Raw genomic sequence first — 18,600 nt, 5'->3', positions numbered from 1 at the left:
CTTTGGAAAAATGTCTGTTCATGTCTTCTGCCCATTTCTTGATTGGATCCTTTGTTCTTTGGGTGTTGAGTTTGATAAGTTCCTTATAGATTTTGGATACTAGCTCTTTATCTGATATGTCATTTGCAAATATCTTCTCCCATTCTTTGTCATGCTTTTTCTTAGTTGGGATATGTGAATGATGATCTTTAATTCAGAACCATTTTCTCTCACTGTTTATTATTTTTTCCCTCTATCTCTTTCTTTTTCTCTTCTCAGACCTCTATGTACTCAATGATATTAAGGATTTATTTAATTCCTGGGATGCAGGTAGTAGTAAAATAAAACCAGTTTAGCTATTTAATGATAACTGGTGAAGCTGAATGATGGGTACATGGGGTTGATTATACACTTTCATTTGTTATTGTGTATGTTTGGAGTTCTCCACAATGAAAAATTAAGTTTTTTAAAAATAAAGCAGTCACTATTCATTTTACTTTTTAACAGATAAATGAAACATTTCATGGATCCAAACTGAGAAGACAGTATGTCAAATCACACGTTGTCCAAGTAAGGTATGTAAAATAGCCCAAGAGGCATAGAGCAGAAAATTCTGTCCTTCACCCTCATGCCTCATCTTCAGTTGGTATAAATTGAAAGATTGAAATAAATCTTACCTTGAGGCTTCAAAACCACTAGCATTTTTAAATGTGAAAAAAGGTATTCAAGATCTTTTTGGAAAATTATTTAACTGGAACCAAGAATTCTGACTGATTATGAGTTTCAGGTAAAGGTTGCATGGGTTTGTTTTTTATTTGAAGGCACAAAGTCAAAAAACAAATCTAAAGTCAGGAGATGATTTCAGTATAAGAAAAGAATGGATAAGATAAGAGAGGACAGAATATCTGGCCCAGTATGGGCAAACTAATTTGGCTATCTAGCCAAATCTAGCTTAGAGTTGTGAATTAAATGTAAAAGCTGGGGGTGCGCCTCGGTGGTTCAGTCGGCTAAGCATCTGCCTTTGGCTCAGGTCATGATCTCAGGGTCCTGGGATTGAGCCCCACGTGGGGGGGGGGTCCCTGCTCAGTGGGGAGCCTGCTTCTCCATCTCCCTCTGCCCATGGTCCCCCTGCTCATGCTCTCTCTCTTTCTGTGCTCTCTTTCTCAAATAAATAAAATCTAAAAAAAAATTAAAAAATAAAAGTTGGGAAATGTCATATAAAACACATAATTCTCAGAATGTGTTGAAAAATAAAAAGATCTGGCAATACAGGGCCCACATCCCCACGTGGCAACAGTGCACTGAAACTGAGGCCGCACAGTGGCAGTTCCTAACGCTCACATGATGCGTGCATATATATTTGCACCCAGCCAGCTGCACTCTTCTCCTTTGCCTTCCTGACTCCTCTAGGAATCCCATTCTACAGCTATTGTCTAGCTGCAAAGATATTTATCCAAACACTGGTGAGGCACAGATAACCTGAAACAGATACGAAAAAAATAGTAACCACAAGCACAAATAGAAAAGTTAATATGTTTTGGAATCTATTTCTCCCTAAAACTAGAACTTTTGCTGTTTGATTTTCCTGGTTTAAATAATCCATGCTCTTAACCAGTAGCCCCCTAAAACTTTATTTATCTTGACTCATTTAACCTGATAACCACCCTGTATGGTATGTATATGTTAGTTTCTTATTTTACAGATGAAGATACTGAAGCAAAGTGACTTGCCAAGGTCACACATTTAATGAATTATAAAGCTGTAGTTTAAACCCAAGCAGTTATATCTAGATGACTGCATTAACTTCAGCCTTCACTCTTGCTCCATGACTATTCTGCACACAGCAATCAAAGTGAATTGGAAGAGCACAGCCTCCCCCTACTTAATATCCTCTGAGAGTCTCTCACAAATGCCAAACTCCTTAGAGAGTCCACATGACCCTACCTGATCTGGGTACCCTGCCTCTCTCTGACCATAGGGTTTTTATTTTTAAAAGATTTTATTTATTTATTAGAGAGGGAGCATGAGCAGGGGCGAGGAGTAGAGGGAGGAGCAAAGGGAGAGGGACAAGAAGACCCTGTGCTGAGCGCAGAGCCCCATATGAGGCTTGATCCCAGGACCCTAAGATCATGACCTGAGCCAAAATCAAGACTCAGTCACTTAACCGACTGAGACACCCAGGCTCTATCTCCTTTGAGGGTTACATTTCAAAGAGATGGATTTCAGGTCCTCAAGAAAGACATTTCTGAGGTTCTTAAACTGCAAGAGGCTTTTAAAAGATTTGCATACAGTTCAAAGAGGCAGAAAAAGAATTCACAACTTTTCTAAAGTAAATGCTCTATAAGGAAAGGGATATGGGATCCAGAGTCAGGAAAAAAACATTTAATAAAATTGAGGGGAGTATTAAGTCTGTCTTGGCCAGGGCCTTTGTACTTGATGTTCCTTCTTTCTGGGACATTGCTCCCCCCGGTTCTTATGACTCACTCCTTCTTGTCATTAGGACCTCACTTCAAAGAAGCTGTCCCTGCAGCTGTCTATAATGTTCCCACCTCTAAACTTCAAGTCATTTTTGTCTTCTTCATAGAACACACCTTGAAGATTATTTTATTTCTTCATTTTCTTGTTTCTCCTACTAGCATGAACGCAGGCATCTTGTGGTCTTATATGCTGATAGCTAATGAAGCTCTGACTGAGAACTCTGTCTGATATATTGCCTGGGCTAATACACATCTGTTAAGTGAATGAATGAATGAATGAATGAACTGAAACTTCAGGAATGAAAGGAAAACTGTGTATGGCAAAGAATTACAGGCATTTGTCATATAAAACTAAAGATTATTTTATGAGTCAAGAGAAGGTAACATTAAAATAACCTGTAGTTCATGTTTCCAGTAGAAGAGAGGGTCATGACTTTGATGATGTCACATTAAGAATCCATATGTGTGTATTTAGTTTAGTTTTAGATCGTTTTTCAATCCAGGAGAAAAGTTCAGAGTGACATGCATGGTTTGACAAAATCTTTAAAATAAACAGAGCAATATAACATGTCCTCGTCTATTCATTCCATGAGAAGTAAAGGGTTTGTCTCTACAAATCACACAAGAAAAAATTAGCATTGCACCTGCACAAAAGCAGAAGAGGTGAGAATACTTAATAAGTTGACATGTAACTACTAAATTCTTACTACTGTACAGAGGAAATAAAAAGAATACATGTATAGTGTTCAAAGGAAGAGCATCTGGTGTATGTATATCCTAAAACAAAGTAATAAGGGGTGATATGGAACTTAGCTAATCCATTATTTAGAATTATCCTGGAAAAATATTATTGAAATAATAAAGCTTTACAATTAGTCAGAAAATCTTGGATCTCAGCCATGGTTTCTGTGTTTGTTCATGGGTATTGCGAAGGTTTGCAAGTGGATGTTTTCAAGATCTCTCTTGAGTCACATACTCTGAGGTTGTGTGGATTTTCAAATGCATAAATGCAGAGAAATGCCTGGGAAGGGGAGGAGGCACAGAAACCTAGTATAGAGACATCCCATCGAGTCAGTAGAAGTTACTCCCTTTAAAAATTTCTGGTTTAGGGGCGCCTGGGTGGCTCAGTTGGTTAAGCGACTGCCTTCGGCTTAGGTCATGATCCTGGAGTCCCGGGATCGAGTCCCGCATCGGGCTCCCAGCTCGGCAGGGAGTCTGCTTCTCCCTCTGACCCTCCTCCCTCTCATGTTCTCTGTCTCTCATTCTCTCTCTCTCAAATAAATAAATAAAATCTTTAAAAAAAAAAATTTAAATATTTCTGGTTTATACACTTGCATCTTCAAGTGAGAATTACAAACAAAATAAATCCAGTGTAAGGTGTTTGCTCCGTCACGATTTCCAACAGATGAGAGAGAACTTGCCCACTCTTGCAAATGGTGCCTCCACCAAAACAAAAAACAAAAACCCAAGATAATAAATGATGCTCTCATCTCACCTGTTATGTTTCATTTTACTATTTGCTATTAGCCCTATATTCTGAAAGTCCATCGTGGATTTATTATACATAGATATATTTATATTAATAAATATTTTTTTGCACAGCACTGAGATTTACAAAATACCTCCACAGACGTTAATTTAGATGGTGTGTACAATAACCCGGTAAATAATATTATCCCCATTACAGAGATGCAGAAATTTGCTTAAGTACAGAGCATGCCAATGGCTTGCTGTGGTCAAGGGGTTGGCAGATGGTGAATCTAGAATACAAACACAGTTCCCCTGAGTCTAAATCACGCTCTCTTTGCTGTTCACCATGTCCATAAAGTACCATTTCCACTCTCTGGAGAGTGGGATAGCTGCAGGGAGCTCTGCTTAATAAAATTATACAATGACTCCACTAAGAATGATCAAGGTTCCAGTAATAAAAACATGATTTATTTGCCTGTTTCTGTTCTGCAGCCGAGCCCAAGGGAAAGTGATAATACATGCTGTGCTGAAGTTTAAATCCTGTTTCAAAAATACTGCAGCAAAATTTCGGGATAGGATTGAAACCACTTTATATCAGAAGCTACAGGGCAAAACTGGGTCTTTATGTATTGATTCTTCTTCGTTTAAATTTTCAGGTAAGCCTTTTTATGTATGGTATAGAGTGACTTTCACCCTTTAATTTTAATGTCATGTTTTTTATAAAAATGAAAACACTTCTCTCCTTAAATATAATTTCCTATACAATGGTTATTGCTTTTTAACCACTGTTAAAATAATCAGGGTCCATGTTAATCAATTTCTTGATATAATATCATTCTTGTATTCCTGGAATTAAACCTTACTTGATGATAGAGTTTAAAAAAAAGTAATCAGAGCCCCAAATAATATTTCTTTGCAAAACAAGGCAGCCATAAACTTTTTTTTTTAAGATTTTATTTATTTATTTGAGAGAGAGAATGAGCAAGAGAGAGAGTGTGCACAAGCAGGGGGTGGGGTGGGTTGGAAAGGCAGAGGGAGAAGCAGACTCCCCACTGAGCAGGGAGCCCGACCCGAGGACCCCGGGATCATGACCCAAGCCAAAGGCAGACGCTTAACCAACTGAGCCACCCAGGTGCCCCGTAAGGCAGCCATAAACTCTTAATGGCTTGCTCTGTGGGTTGTGTTTTCTCCCTCAGTTCTTTTGGATATCTCAAGAATCTAGACTCCTACATCCCAGAAATGAGTTTGAATCTCTTTAGCATCAAGTCAACTTCCTGATAGGCCTTTAATGGACTTCGTCTCTCTCACTCTTCTGTACAATATAATTCTTTGTAATTTTTTTTAATTCAGTGTAGTTAGCATACAGTGTTATATTAATTTCAGGTGTACAATTATACAATCTAATTCTTATTCTTGGTCACCTAACAATATTGTGAAAGACAGCTTCTAAAAGGTAGGGACAAATGTCCCTTCATTCCCAGGATAATGAGTGTCTCTCTGGTCTTGATAAAAGTACAGTGAATGCTTGGCACAGCTAAGCTCAGCTATCAATTCTCTGCTACCACAAATCTGATCAAGGGCAGAAAAGTATCCCTGCCCCTGCAGGAAGGACTAAAAGGATGAAATGTGTGTGGAAAAAAATAAATCAAGGCCAAGGGTTCATTTGCATAGAACATCAAAAAGATCAAAACGCAAAACCTAAACATGCTTCTCCTGGATAAGAAACCATCATATTGTGGAAATGTGACTCTCCCCAGGTTATTAGTGCTTTCTTTTTTAAAAAAATATTTTATTTATTTATTTGACACAGAGAGACAGTGAGAGAGGGAACACAAGTAGGGGGAGTGGGGGAGGGAGAAGCAGGCTTCCCACAGAGCAGGGAGCCCGAAGTGGGGTTCAATCCCAGGACCCTGGGATCATGACCTGAGCCGAAGTCAGACGCTTAACGACTGAGCCACCCAGGGGCCCCTAGATGCTTTCTCTTAGAACCTTCCTTCTCATACAGCTTATCCTATGTGTGGTGACCTCAAAAGAACACAGAGAAATAAAGCAGATCTGCAATTTATAGAGAATTTGCCACCAAAGATATATTTTTGAAAATTCATCTGCTAAAAATGTGAACTTAAATGTAAAGAAACAGCATTACATTTCCAGCATTCCTCCAACCTTTAAGAACATTATGTAGGATCCCAGGAAAACTGACTTTCTGAGGGTCTTTTCCAGATATACTATTTTTTTTTCAGTAATTCTGTTTAATACAATGCCACCCTACAATTTTATGAAGAACAGTGACTGTTAAGCGTTGTATACTTAAGAACAGATGGTGCTTTGGTATTGTCTTAGCCTCTACTTGTTGCTTAGAAACCCCCTCTCCCTCCTACTTCATCCCTCTTCAGAAGTTAGATGCCTTGTGAAACTGGGGGTTTATAGGTGCAGAACCAAACCCAGCAACCAACTGGACCAGTTCTGCAAAACCACAATGAAATGAGTTAACAAAACTCACATTCAAGACAGCTCTTACTGAAACCGATTATGAATCTTCATTGGTCACCACATAAATGGGTCTCTGGTTTAGGGATTTATGAAAAGCTTATTTAGATAATCAAGGTTGCTGTCACAAGGTTGCTGCTATCTTATTGATAGCCTGGCCTTATGCTTCCTAGTTAGTTCAGTTGCTTAGAGCGTGCTCCTAAGTATGTCAGCGTTGTTCAATTTCATTTTTATACAAGCTGCTTAACAAAGAGGAAAATGTCACTATTTCCTACAGCTGCAGCTTAGACATCACTGGCCAGTGCAACTAGTTACAACAACCAGCTGAATACAGAACTAGTGTTTCTATATTATTATGCCTAGAAAGAGAAGATATAGAATTGTGGTTAAAATCGTGGGACCTGCTGAGATTTGAATCCCAGGTCCTCTGTACCTCTGCTGTGTGACCTTGGAAACATTGCCTAACATTTCTGCACCTCAGTCTAAACATCTCATTATGGGGATGATGATAATAAAAAATATTGCATATGGTTGTTGTATTTCAAAGACCTCATGCACTTTAAAAAACAGGACTGGTGTAAAGTAAGTATCATTAATTGGTTTTTATCATGAGAAAAAAAAATACTCAAAAGGTATGTCCTATGGATTCTATATTTGCAAGTCAACTTTATATATATGTATATGCTATTCTTTTTATTAATAGGCCTGCCTATCCCTTCCCCCCCAAACTCAGGCTTCACTATGGATGAGGGGTCAGAAACTGCAGGTGTTCCTAAGGGAGAATGACCACCTCCCTCAAAGCAACAGTGCAGTAGGGGCAACTCGATGTCCCCACCCCTAAACCCCCACCAAAGACAAATCACTTTATCTGAAAGAGCCTTAGCTTCTTCATCTTTATAAAGATCATTGTTCATATACTTCATAGTAGTTTTTTTTTCTGAAAAAAAAAATGAACACACACATCTAAAGCTCTTAGTGCAATGCCTGACATAGAGCGAGTACTCAAAAAATAGTAACCAAGATAGATTTTTTTCTATATATACACTTTGCAAGAATATTTTCCAGGAGATCATGGTTATTCTTCTGGTAACTGTATTCTTGGATATTCACTGCACACCAATTGAATCTTAGGGAACATACCTATGTGCCTTTGATATATAGATTCATAGCAGGGCCGCCCCATGTAAAGAGATTTTACCAGCCCCAAGAATGAAGTAAATCAGTGGCCATTGAACCAAGGGATAAAATTATTGCTTTTGTAGAAATAAAAAGTTAATCAACTCAAGTGTCCATTAATATTTCAGCACTTAATAATTATACTTACCCCAGGAAAACAGCTTTATATAATTCTTAGTTATAATACTAAATTACTATTGGCTTAATTTATTCACTTACCAAACAGATACTGACTAAATACTGACTATGGCAAGGAAATTTGAATAAAATTCTACCTTCCCATTTTCTGTTTATGCTAATATTAAATTCATTTTCTTTTCCTATGCACATACCAAATGATATAGGAATGAGTATCTAAAAAGGGTATTGGCTGATGTTTTTTTAATAATTCGCCATGTATCATCATGACTAAAAGGCAAAATCTCACAGGATTTCCATTTAGAATTTGTATTCTCTATAACTGACATGCATATTAAGTTATTTATTCCAGATCAGTGGCAAAATCAGGAAGAGTGAAAATGGGTTACTGATTTCTGGTCCAAATTAAATTCATGAAAGTTCATTATTTATTGTACAGTAGACATTGGGAAGACCTTAAAGTTGAAAAAGACCTTAGAGATATTCAGTCTGGTTGCCTCATCTATAGGTAAAGAAGAGTCAATGAAATAAAATTCACTCTAAGTCATAAAATAAATAATGGGCAAACCTGAGACTTTAACACATATCTTCTGATTCTAAGTGCACTGTGCATTCTCTACACTATTTCATGAATCAATTTAGGACTGAGAGCTGCACTAAAAATCTACTTAAGATGCAGGTTTAAAGATTCCATTGAGAAAAAAAATTTGGCTTCTTTTTCTAAATCTGAAGTCTATCATTACAAATCAAAATCTTTTAAACTCTGTTCTTAGTTTTAACATCAATGAAGAAAGTATGTAAACCCATATCTAACTTAAAGAATTGCTGAGAGGAGTTGAAATCAAATATTATGAAATATTAACTTTAATAAACAATTTTGAAGTACTTGTACAAACACTTTGCCAGTCACTATGGGGAAGTCAAAGAGAAAAAGAATATTGTCCCTCTCGACAAAAAGCCTGTAAAATAAATAAATACATATACAAGTGTATACATTTAAGCTTACACTGATTTAGTGCATATGAAAGGCACAATCAGTATCACTATTACACAATATTTTAAGCTTATCTAGTATAAACAGTGTGATGTGGATTGGACCTAAAATCCAGCTGGTAAAATTAAACAGTGATTGCAAGTTACTGAGAACAGCGGAAAACTGATTTTGTCAACAACGTGCCCCAAACCCCAGGCTTCTTAGTCCACTGGCCTCTAAACTCTTGTCATCACTTTTGGCCAACAATTGCAGGAGAGGTCAGATTCCTTTGACAAAGCTCTCAGAGAAGCCAGTTCCTTTCCTTCACATCACTTTCCAGGCTTTAATTATGTACTCACTACAGTAATTATTTGATTACTGACCATCTCTTCCATCAAATTAAATGTCAAAATCTCCATGAGAGCAGGGGCTATGTCCTTGTTTGTTCACCATTAAGTCTTCAAGCCTACCACAGGGCCTGGCATATAGCAGTAAATGATTGTTGTTTGCATTAGTGAATTCCATAATACCAAAGCTGCAACTGAAAACCAAGTAAGAGAGAATATATACAGCCTTTCTCAACTGAGGTTCCACAAAAGAATTAAGCCCTAACAAAAATGATGTGAGTGACTGTTTTCAGTTCTTTTAAGGATGATACATAATATGATTCCAGATTCATAAAAGAGAACTTCAGATAAATAAAGGAGATTAAGAGTACACTTCTCTTGATGGACACTGAGTAATGTATAGAATTGTTGAGTCATATTCTAAACTAAAGCTCATACAACAATGCATGTTAATTATATTTCAGTAATAAAAGGGGGAAGTTCATTAATTTTGTAAAAACGAAAGCCCCCTTGGGCATTAGAGCTTAATTCTCTTCTAGAATCCCAATAAGGAAGGCTGATAGCAAGTGTGGTGTAAATATGCTGCTAGTAGATTTTACCACTCCTAGATTTAGGATGGAAAGAATGTTTCAATTATTAAGGCCTTTGAACACAATGTTTAATTTAATTTTCCAGTCACTCCTGAATTCCATGAAAAATGACATTCTACTACCTTCAAGGCACTAACAATCAGTATTTATGGAGTGCATTCTTTAGTTAGAGAGCCATGTTTTTTCCATCAATTCTAAACTCTCCCATAAGGCAAATTCTTTAACCTAATACCATTGACTTCAATGGGAAAAATTTTTATGCATTTCCAAATCCCTGAATTTATGTTCTCTATGCTAAACAATATCACATTCCTTTAAAATAGAGATGAGAGGGGCGCCTGAGTGGCTCAGTCATTAAGCATCTGCCTTCAGCTCAGGTCATCATCTCTGAGTCCTGGGATGGAGCCCCGTGTTGGGCTCCCCACTCAGCAGGAGTCTGCTTCTCCCTCTGCCTCTCCCCCACTGCCTCCCCACTCCCTGCTCATGCTCTCTTTCTCTCTCTCTCTCTCAAATAAATAAATAAAATCTAAAAAAAAAATAGAAATGATAACCTCAATAGTTAAAATTGGTTAACACAATTTTCCTTTATTACTTATTTTATAATATGATTACTTCCATGACCTTGACACTCACTGCCATAAACTATCACACCAAGAGCTAAGAAAAAAAGTCACACTACACTAGATGTACCAACTACATGACTGCAAGGATGACCACATGGTGGCTCTCCTAAAAGTTCTGAAAGGAAAAATTCAAGTCATTCCTTGTAAAAGTGAAGAAATGCCTCATAAGCTAAGTAAGGGTTTTAAATGAAACGCCTTATAAAGTTGAATGCTCATAACTTTAATGAGCATATTTAAAAATAATAATCATTTCCTACACAAAGATGCCTTGTACATACTGGTACACTTAACTATCTGTTGAATAGATGTGAGAAATATTTTAAATACTTATGCTAAATTATATGTGGTTAAAGTAAAAACTCAAATTATGTGGAAGTAGCAGAAAGAATAATAACATAGAACTTTATATACAAGGACGAGAGTCCTGACCCATTATTAAGGATTTTACAAGAGGATGAAGCTCTGGCCTACCACTCATTTGGCAGCAACTGGCCAAGGCAGACACGGATGATGATGTTAGTAGAACACATTTCTTTCATGTGGCTTGATCCTGAGATAATGCATGGCTTCATTTCTACCATGCTTTAAGGAACTGAACTAACCAATCATTTGTTAATGATTCTTTAATCCTAGAGGACATTTTTTTAAAAACATTGTATTGCCCAGAGTGTCCTTTCTTAACTAAGAGCCAATCTTAAGCTCTCTAAACCTGTTTTATCAGCAAAAGTTTTCGTAAAATATTCTTAGTGTAAGACCTTGACCATTCAAAATTCTTTGGAAGTAAGTCTTCTAAATAGGCAAATTTTCCAAAGAGTTTATATTTTATTTTTTTAATAAAATATAGAAAGTATCTTTAAAATCATTTTTTTCAAAAATCTATCTCAAACTTAACACCTACTTTTCTGACATTATTATGGACACTCATTAATATATAGTGAGTATTGTGTTCCCTCGGGGCATTTAGGAAAATGTAAGGTTATTGATGCCTTCAATAAATGATCCCAATATTTAAGGTTTTCAGCTCTCATATTTGTTCTTTATATTTTATTTCTTTCTCGTACTTTGATGTCAAGCAGAGTTCTTGCTGTCACTTCTGTTTTCTCTGTGTTCTTTCTTCTAACTTCTCCAAATTTATTTCAAATATTTCATTGTAATTTATACATACAAATTAGAAAAGTAAATAGCCTTTGAATGAGGGTGTTTGGGGCCTTCTTATTTAAGTGAGGCTTGGATGGCTATGTATTTCCCCCTTAGGACTGCCTTTGCAGTATTCCATAGGTTTTGGACCGATGTGTTTTCGTTCTCATTGATTTCCATGAATTGTCTAAGTTCTTCTTTGATTTCTTGGTTGACCCAAACATTCTTGAGCAGAGTGGTCTTTAGCTTCCAAGTGTTTGAATTTCTGCCAAATTTTTTCTTGTGATTGAGTTCCAGTTTTAAAGCATTGTGGTCTGAGAATATGCAGGGAATAATCTCAATCTTTTGGTATTGGTTGAGACCTGATTTGTGACCCAGTATATGGTCTATTCTGGAGAAAGTTCCATGTGCGCTCGAGAAGAATGAGTATTGTGTTGTTTTAGGGTGGAATGTTCTGTAAATATCTATGAGGTCCATCTGGTCCAATGTATCATTCAAAGCTCTTGTTTCCTTGTTGATTTTCTGCTTAGATGATCTGTCCATTGCTGAGAATGGAGTATTGAGGTCTCCTACAATTAACTTATTGTTATCAATATGACTCTTTATTTTGGTTAACAGTTGTGAGGCCTTCTTATTTAAATAATCTCTAGTGAGTAAATTTTTTTATATAATTTTTGGCTCCTCAGACACCTTCATTTCCTGATTCTTGACTTAATTCCAGAGAAAGTGTTGCTAAGTCTCCTGAAAGATGTGGAGCATTATTCCTGTTGGCATTTCAAAATGTCTTCCAATAAAGCTAGGTATTTACTTAAAATAATATTTAAGGATTTTTAAAATGCAACCTTGAGCTTAGAGTTTGAAATACACATTATTGAATAATACAACAATGTATTAGACACATCTGCCACACAGTAGGACAGTCTGTGTCCTGACTGATAGCCAACATCACACATCTGAGGTTGGGATAGATCTGTGTGATGATTAATTTTATGTGGCAACTTGACTGAGCCACAGGATGCAAAGATATCTGGTTAAACATTATTTGTGGGTATATCTGTGAGGATGTTTCCAGAAGATATTAGCATTTGAAGCTGACTGCCTTCCCCAGTGTGGGTGGCATAATCCAACCCATTAATGGCCTGAAGAGGATAAAAAGATACAGAAAGGGTAAATTCTCTCTCTCTGCCTGATTTTGAGCTAGAACTTTGGTTTTCTCCTGCCCTTGTACTGGAATTTTTACCACTGGCAGTCTATTTCTCAGGCCTTTGGATTTGAACTGGAATTACACCACTGGCTTTTCTAGGTCTCCAGCTTGCAGATGACAGATCGTGGGACTTCTCAGCCTCCATGATTGCCTGTGAGCCAATTCCTCATAATACATAAATGAATGAATGAACAAATACTTCTGTTTCTCTGGAAAACTCTAATATAACCTGCCAGAGCACACTGCCAATCACCATCAAACCCAAATAATCTCAAATTTTCTATGGGCTTTCAGACAGCCTACTTGCCCCACATACTCCTAAGAGGAGTGCACATATAGCTAGACTAATGCCCTTGTCTCCCTTCAAGTTTGTCCTAGCCTTCTATCATTTCCCAAGAACCTAAGATTTTGAGGCCATTGCACTTCTTATGCCCAGGTTGAGTGAGTTATAACATAATCAAAATTAAGAGTGATGAGTTTTAAGTTAAAGAGTTTGCACTTTGGTAAGGTCCATTAAGATCCATTAAATTATGAAAACACAAGGTCAAAGCTTTTCTTTCTAAAATTTTATTTGATAATATTGTATAAAATGAGCTAGAGGGGAGAGTCTTAAGCAGACAGATTGGTTAGAAAATAATTAAAATGGTACAAGTGTGAAGAATTGAAAACCTGAACTATTATAGTGAAAATAATATTAGAAATAGTGGACATATATCAGAGAGATTATATTTACAGAATTGATAGAATGGGGTGCCTGGGTGGCTCAGTAGGTTAAACATCTGCCCTCAGCTCAGGTCATGATTCCAGGGTCCTGGGATCGAGTCAAGCCCTGCATCGGGCTCCCTGCTAAACGGGGAGCCTGTTTCTCCTTCTCCCTCTGCCCTTTCTCCCTGCTCATACACTCTCTCTTGCTCTGCTCTCTCTCTCTCTCTCAAATAAATAAATAAAATCTTAAAAAAAAATTGACAGACTTTAACTGATGTGAGGCACAAGAGTGAGAGGAATTGAATACAACATCCAAGTTTTAAGGCTGAGTAATTAGTGGGAGGATAACTTCATATAGAAATAGACAATAGAGAGTAGTAGAATATAGATGATTAGCTTACATTTTGAGTATTAGATAGAATATACATCTCCAGATAAAGTTATTTATCAAACATTTGGAAATAAAAGATTGGTCCTCTGGAGAAAGTTTGGGTCTAAAACCATAAATATGATGGTCATTCCCATAACATGATAACGAAGTCCTAAAAAAAGAATAAGATTGCAAATATAGGAAGGTGAGAAGAGGGAGAGTCAAAGATAGAGCTTTGGGGAATATTTTCATTTATTAAGAAGAAAAAAAGAGGAGTCAAGATTTGAGATGATAAAACAAAAAAAAATAGATGAAAAGATATGAGAAAAAAGTTTTATAATTATGCAGTAAAGAATTCATGACTTTACCTTCCAGGAAGATGGAGTAGATGTACTTTTCCCTATCCCCCCCAATAAATACAGCTAAAATTCCTATATATTATATAGAAAACAAACATAACAAGAGCCCAGACTGGGTAGTTTACTTTCAGGGCCCAACAACATAGTGGTGAGTTCCCACCAGTTTGCTTCATATATTCTCAAATGGGACCTGAAGAAGCCATCGACCCCAAAACTCCCAAGAATACAGGAAAAAAAGGGGGACAAAAAGCTTGCTTTCTTCAGTCAGAAGACTAGGAAAGCATCAGTATGACCAGATAGAATGCTTTTAGACAATAACTGCCCTACTACAGCCAAAACACCAAAGGAAGAACAATGGCCTTACCCCAAATCATGCCAGCAAAGCCTGAGTAGGGATCCTCTACTTCCACCCTTCCTGAGCCCTAGTTAAATACATACAGGACTTATATGCTAAAAACTATACAGCACTGATGAAAGAAATCAAAGAAGATGTAAATAAATGAAGAAAAAAGTCATCTTTATGGATTAAAAGACTCTCAATTGTCCCCAAATTGATATACAGGATTATCTTTTTTTTAAAGATTTTATTTATTTATTTGACAGAGAGAAAGTGCACAAGCAGGGGGAGTGGCAGGCAGAGGGAGAGGGAGAAGCAGGCTCCCCACTGAGCAGAGAGCCCCATGTGGGGCTTGATCCCAGGACTCTGGGATCATGACCTGAGCCGAAGGCAGATTTTTAATGGACCAGGATTATCTTTTTTAATCCCAGGCACCCAGGATTATCTTTTTTAGAAAAAAAAGAATGTAGGAGAAAATCTTTTGTGAGGGCTAGGTAGAACTCTTTCATTTGACAACAAAACCATGACTCGTAAGAGGAAAATTGACAATTTAAAATTCATCAAAATTAAAATTTTTGCTCTGCAAAATACCTGGTAAAGAGGATGGAAAGACTACAGACTGGGAAAAAATACCACGTATCAAAGGGCTGGTATCTAGAATATATGGAGAATTCTCAAAACTCAGTGAAAAAACAATCAGTTTAGAAAACAGGCAAAACACGGGAAGAGACATTTAACCAAAAAGAATATACAGATGGCAAATAAGCATATATATAGAATTCAATATCATTAGCAATTAGATAAATGAAACTTAAAACTACAATGAGATATTGCTACACATTTATGAGAATGGCAGAAAATTTTTTAAATAATGACAGAACCAAATGCTGGCAAAGACATGGAGAAACTGCATCATCCATACTATGCTTATGGGAATGTAAAATGGTACATCCATTCTGGAAAACAGTTTGGTGTTTTTTTAATTAAACATGCAACAGCCACACAACCCATTAATTACATTCCTAGGTATTATCCCAGACAAATGATGATTGTGTTCACGCAAAAATTTATACATGATGTTTATAGCAGCTTATTCCTAATAGCCAAAAACTTAAAACAATCCAGATATCCTTCAAGAAGCTAAGGGTTAAACATATTTGGGTACATCATACCACGGAATACTACTCAGTGATAAACAACTTGGATGAATCTCTAGAAAATTACACTGAGTGAAAGAAGCCAATCCAGAAAATTATATATTGTATTATTCTATTTATATGAATATATAACATTCTTGAAATGACAAAATTATAGAAAGGGAGAACATATTAGTGGTTACCAGGGATTAAGGATAGAGTAGGATGGAAGTAGATGTGACTATAAAAGAGCAACACAACAAATTCTTGTGGCGATGGAAATGTTTTGTATTTTGACAGCATCAATGTCAATAACCTGGTTATGATATTGTACTGTAGTTTTGAAGATGTTGTCTTTACAACATCTTTGCAAGATATTACCTTTGGGGGAAATTGAGAAAAGGGTACATAAATGTTATTTATTACAACTGCATCTGAATCTGCTATTATATCATAATAAACCTTTGGATTTCTTAAAATTACATTTAAAAAACATACACATTTCTTGGGATTAGATCTTAGACATCTGATGACTTTGGCTCTTTATCTCATGTTCCTAGATCTCTGAGTTACTGTTGTAACAAATATTATTTAAATGAGTCATAGCATGAGTTTTCTTAAATGTCTTTGAAAAGTTTGGCAATCTTTTTAAGACTGAAAAACTAGCATTATGGAGTTACTCTGACTAAAATATATTAATGATATTTTATCCTATATTCCAGCAGCCTAAAAACTTCTATTGAGGTATAATTGACATGTAACATTACATTTATTTCAGTTGTACAACATAACAATTCAATATTTGTATGTATTGCCAAATGAACACCACAATAAGTCTAGTTAACATCTGTCATCATACATATTTATAAAAAAAATTTTCTTGTGATGAGAACTTTTAAGTTCTATTCTCTTAGCAAGTTTCAAAAATGCAGTATGGTATTATTAACTATAGTCACCATGCTGTACATTACATTCCATGCCTTATTTATAAGTGGAAAATAACCCCCTTTTGACTCCCTTCACCCATTTTGCCCACCTTTCCTGACCCCACATTGATTGATTTGCAGATGTTGAACCATCCTTGCATCCCTGGAATAAATTCCACTTGATCATGGTGTATGATTCTTTTAATGTATTGTTGAATTCAGTTTGCTAATACTTTATTAAGGATTTTTGCATCTTTGTTCATCAGGCATATTGATGTATAATTGTTTTTTCTTATGACCTCCTTATATGGTTTTGGTATCAGGGTAATACTGGCTTCATGAGTTTAGAAGTGTTCCCTCCGCTTCTATTTTTTGGAAAAGTCTGAAAAGAATTGGCGTTAATTCTTCTGTGAATGTTTGATAGAATTCACCAGTGAAGCCATCTGGTCCTGGACTTTTGTTTGTTGGGAGCTTTTTGATTACTGATTGAATCTCCTTAGCAGTAATAAGTCTGTTCACATTTTGTATTTCTTCATGATTCAGTCTTGGTAGGTTGTATGTTTCTAGGAATTTACCTATTTTTCTAAGTTGTCAAATTTGTTGGGATTATAATTGTTCACAGTAGCTTCTCATGATTCCCTGTATTTCTGTGACATAGTTATAACATCTTCTCTTTCATTTCTGATTTTATTTATTTGAATTCTCTCTCTTTTTTTCTTGGTGAGTCTAACTAAAGGTTTGTCAATTTTGTTTATCTTTCAAAGAACCAGCTCTTAGTTTCTTTTATCTTTTCTATCATTTTAGTCTCTATTTCACTTATATCTTCTCTGATATTTGTTATTTCTTTCCTCGTGGTAACTTTATACTTCTTCTAGTGCCTTGAGATGCAAAGTTAGGTTATTTGAGATTTTTTCTTGATATTAAAATCTTTTGACATTCATAAACAAGATAAGATTGTACTATCTTAGAAAGGTACTAAAAAGGTACTTAGAAAGGTACTTAGAAAGAAAGGTACTAAAACCATCAGCAAAACCACTTTGATTCTTCTTCTTTTTTTTTTTTTAAAGATTATTTATTTATTTATTTGAGAGAGAGAGAGAGAAACAGCATGAGAGGGGATAGGGTCAGAGGGAGAAGCAGGCTCCCTGCTGAGCCGGGAGCCCGATGTGGGACTCAATCCCAGGACTCCGGGATCATGACCTGAGCCAAAGGCAGTCGCTTAACCAACTAAGCCACCCAGGCGCCCTGATTCTTCTTTTACATAACTGATGAATTATGTATGACTCTTGCCTGCTTCTCTTAATGCAGTACACATTAAATAGCTAAAAGTACCATATACTAGATGCCAGCTTTATTTATTTTTATTTTTTTTATTATTAACATATAATATATTATTTGTTTCAGGAGTACCAGTCTATGATTCATCAGTCTTACACATTTCATAGCACTCACCATAGCACATACCCTCCCCAGTGTCCATCACCCAGCCACCCTAGCCCTCCCACCCCCCTCCACTCCAACAATCCTCAGTTTGTTTCTTGAGATTAAGAGTTTCTTATGGTTTGTCTCCCTCTGGTTTCATCTTGTTTCATTTTTCCCTCCCTTCCCCTATGATCCTGTCTTGTTTCTCAAATTCCCCATATCAGTGAGATCATATGATACATGTCTTTCTCTGATTGACTTATTTTGCTTAACATAATACCCTCTAGTTCCATCCATGTCGTTGCAAATGACAAGATTTCATTTTTTTTGATGGCTGCATAATATTCCATTGTATATATATACCATGTCTTCTTTATCCATTCATCTGTCAGTGGACATCTTCGCTCTTTCCATAGTTTGGCTATTGTGGACATTGCTGCTATAAACATTGGGGTGCACATACCCCTTCGGATCACTACATTTGTATCTTTGGGGTAAATACCCAGTAGTGCAATTGCTGGGCCATACGGTAGCTCTATTTTCAACTTTTTGAGGAACCTCCATACTGTTTTCCAGAGTGGCTATATCAACTTGCATTCCCACCAATAGTGTAGGAGGGTTCCCCTTTCTCCACATTCCCACCAACATCTGTCATTTCCTGACTTGTTAATTTTAGCCATTCTGACTGGTGTGAGGTGGTATCTCATTGAGGTTTTGATTTGGATTTCCCTGATGCTGAGC

General features: G+C 36.4%; 1 protein-coding gene and 1 long non-coding RNA gene across 2 annotated transcripts in view; both read left to right on the top strand.

Annotated features, from left to right (window-relative positions):
* The window catches only part of LOC145720187 (uncharacterized), a 155,367-nt gene that overhangs the window by 35,836 nt on the left and 100,931 nt on the right, over positions 1 to 18,600 (top strand). The window lies entirely within an intron of this gene.
* Positions 304 to 18,600, top strand: part of LOC102731124 (transmembrane protease serine 11C-like) — a 34,227-nt gene continuing 15,930 nt past the window's right edge. The window contains exons 1-3 of the mRNA XM_081812874.1: positions 304 to 309; positions 487 to 554; positions 4,419 to 4,582. Of these exons, the coding sequence (XP_081669000.1) occupies positions 304 to 309; positions 487 to 554; positions 4,419 to 4,582 (238 nt within the window). The remainder of the gene's footprint in view (positions 310 to 486; positions 555 to 4,418; positions 4,583 to 18,600) is intronic.

The sequence above is a fragment of the Leptonychotes weddellii genome, chromosome 2, assembly GCF_054177405.1.
Source record: "Leptonychotes weddellii isolate Sample4059 chromosome 2, ASM5417740v2, whole genome shotgun sequence".
NCBI classification, from domain to species: domain Eukaryota; kingdom Metazoa; phylum Chordata; class Mammalia; order Carnivora; family Phocidae; genus Leptonychotes; species Leptonychotes weddellii.
This window is presented reverse-complemented; position numbering and strand designations above follow the sequence as displayed.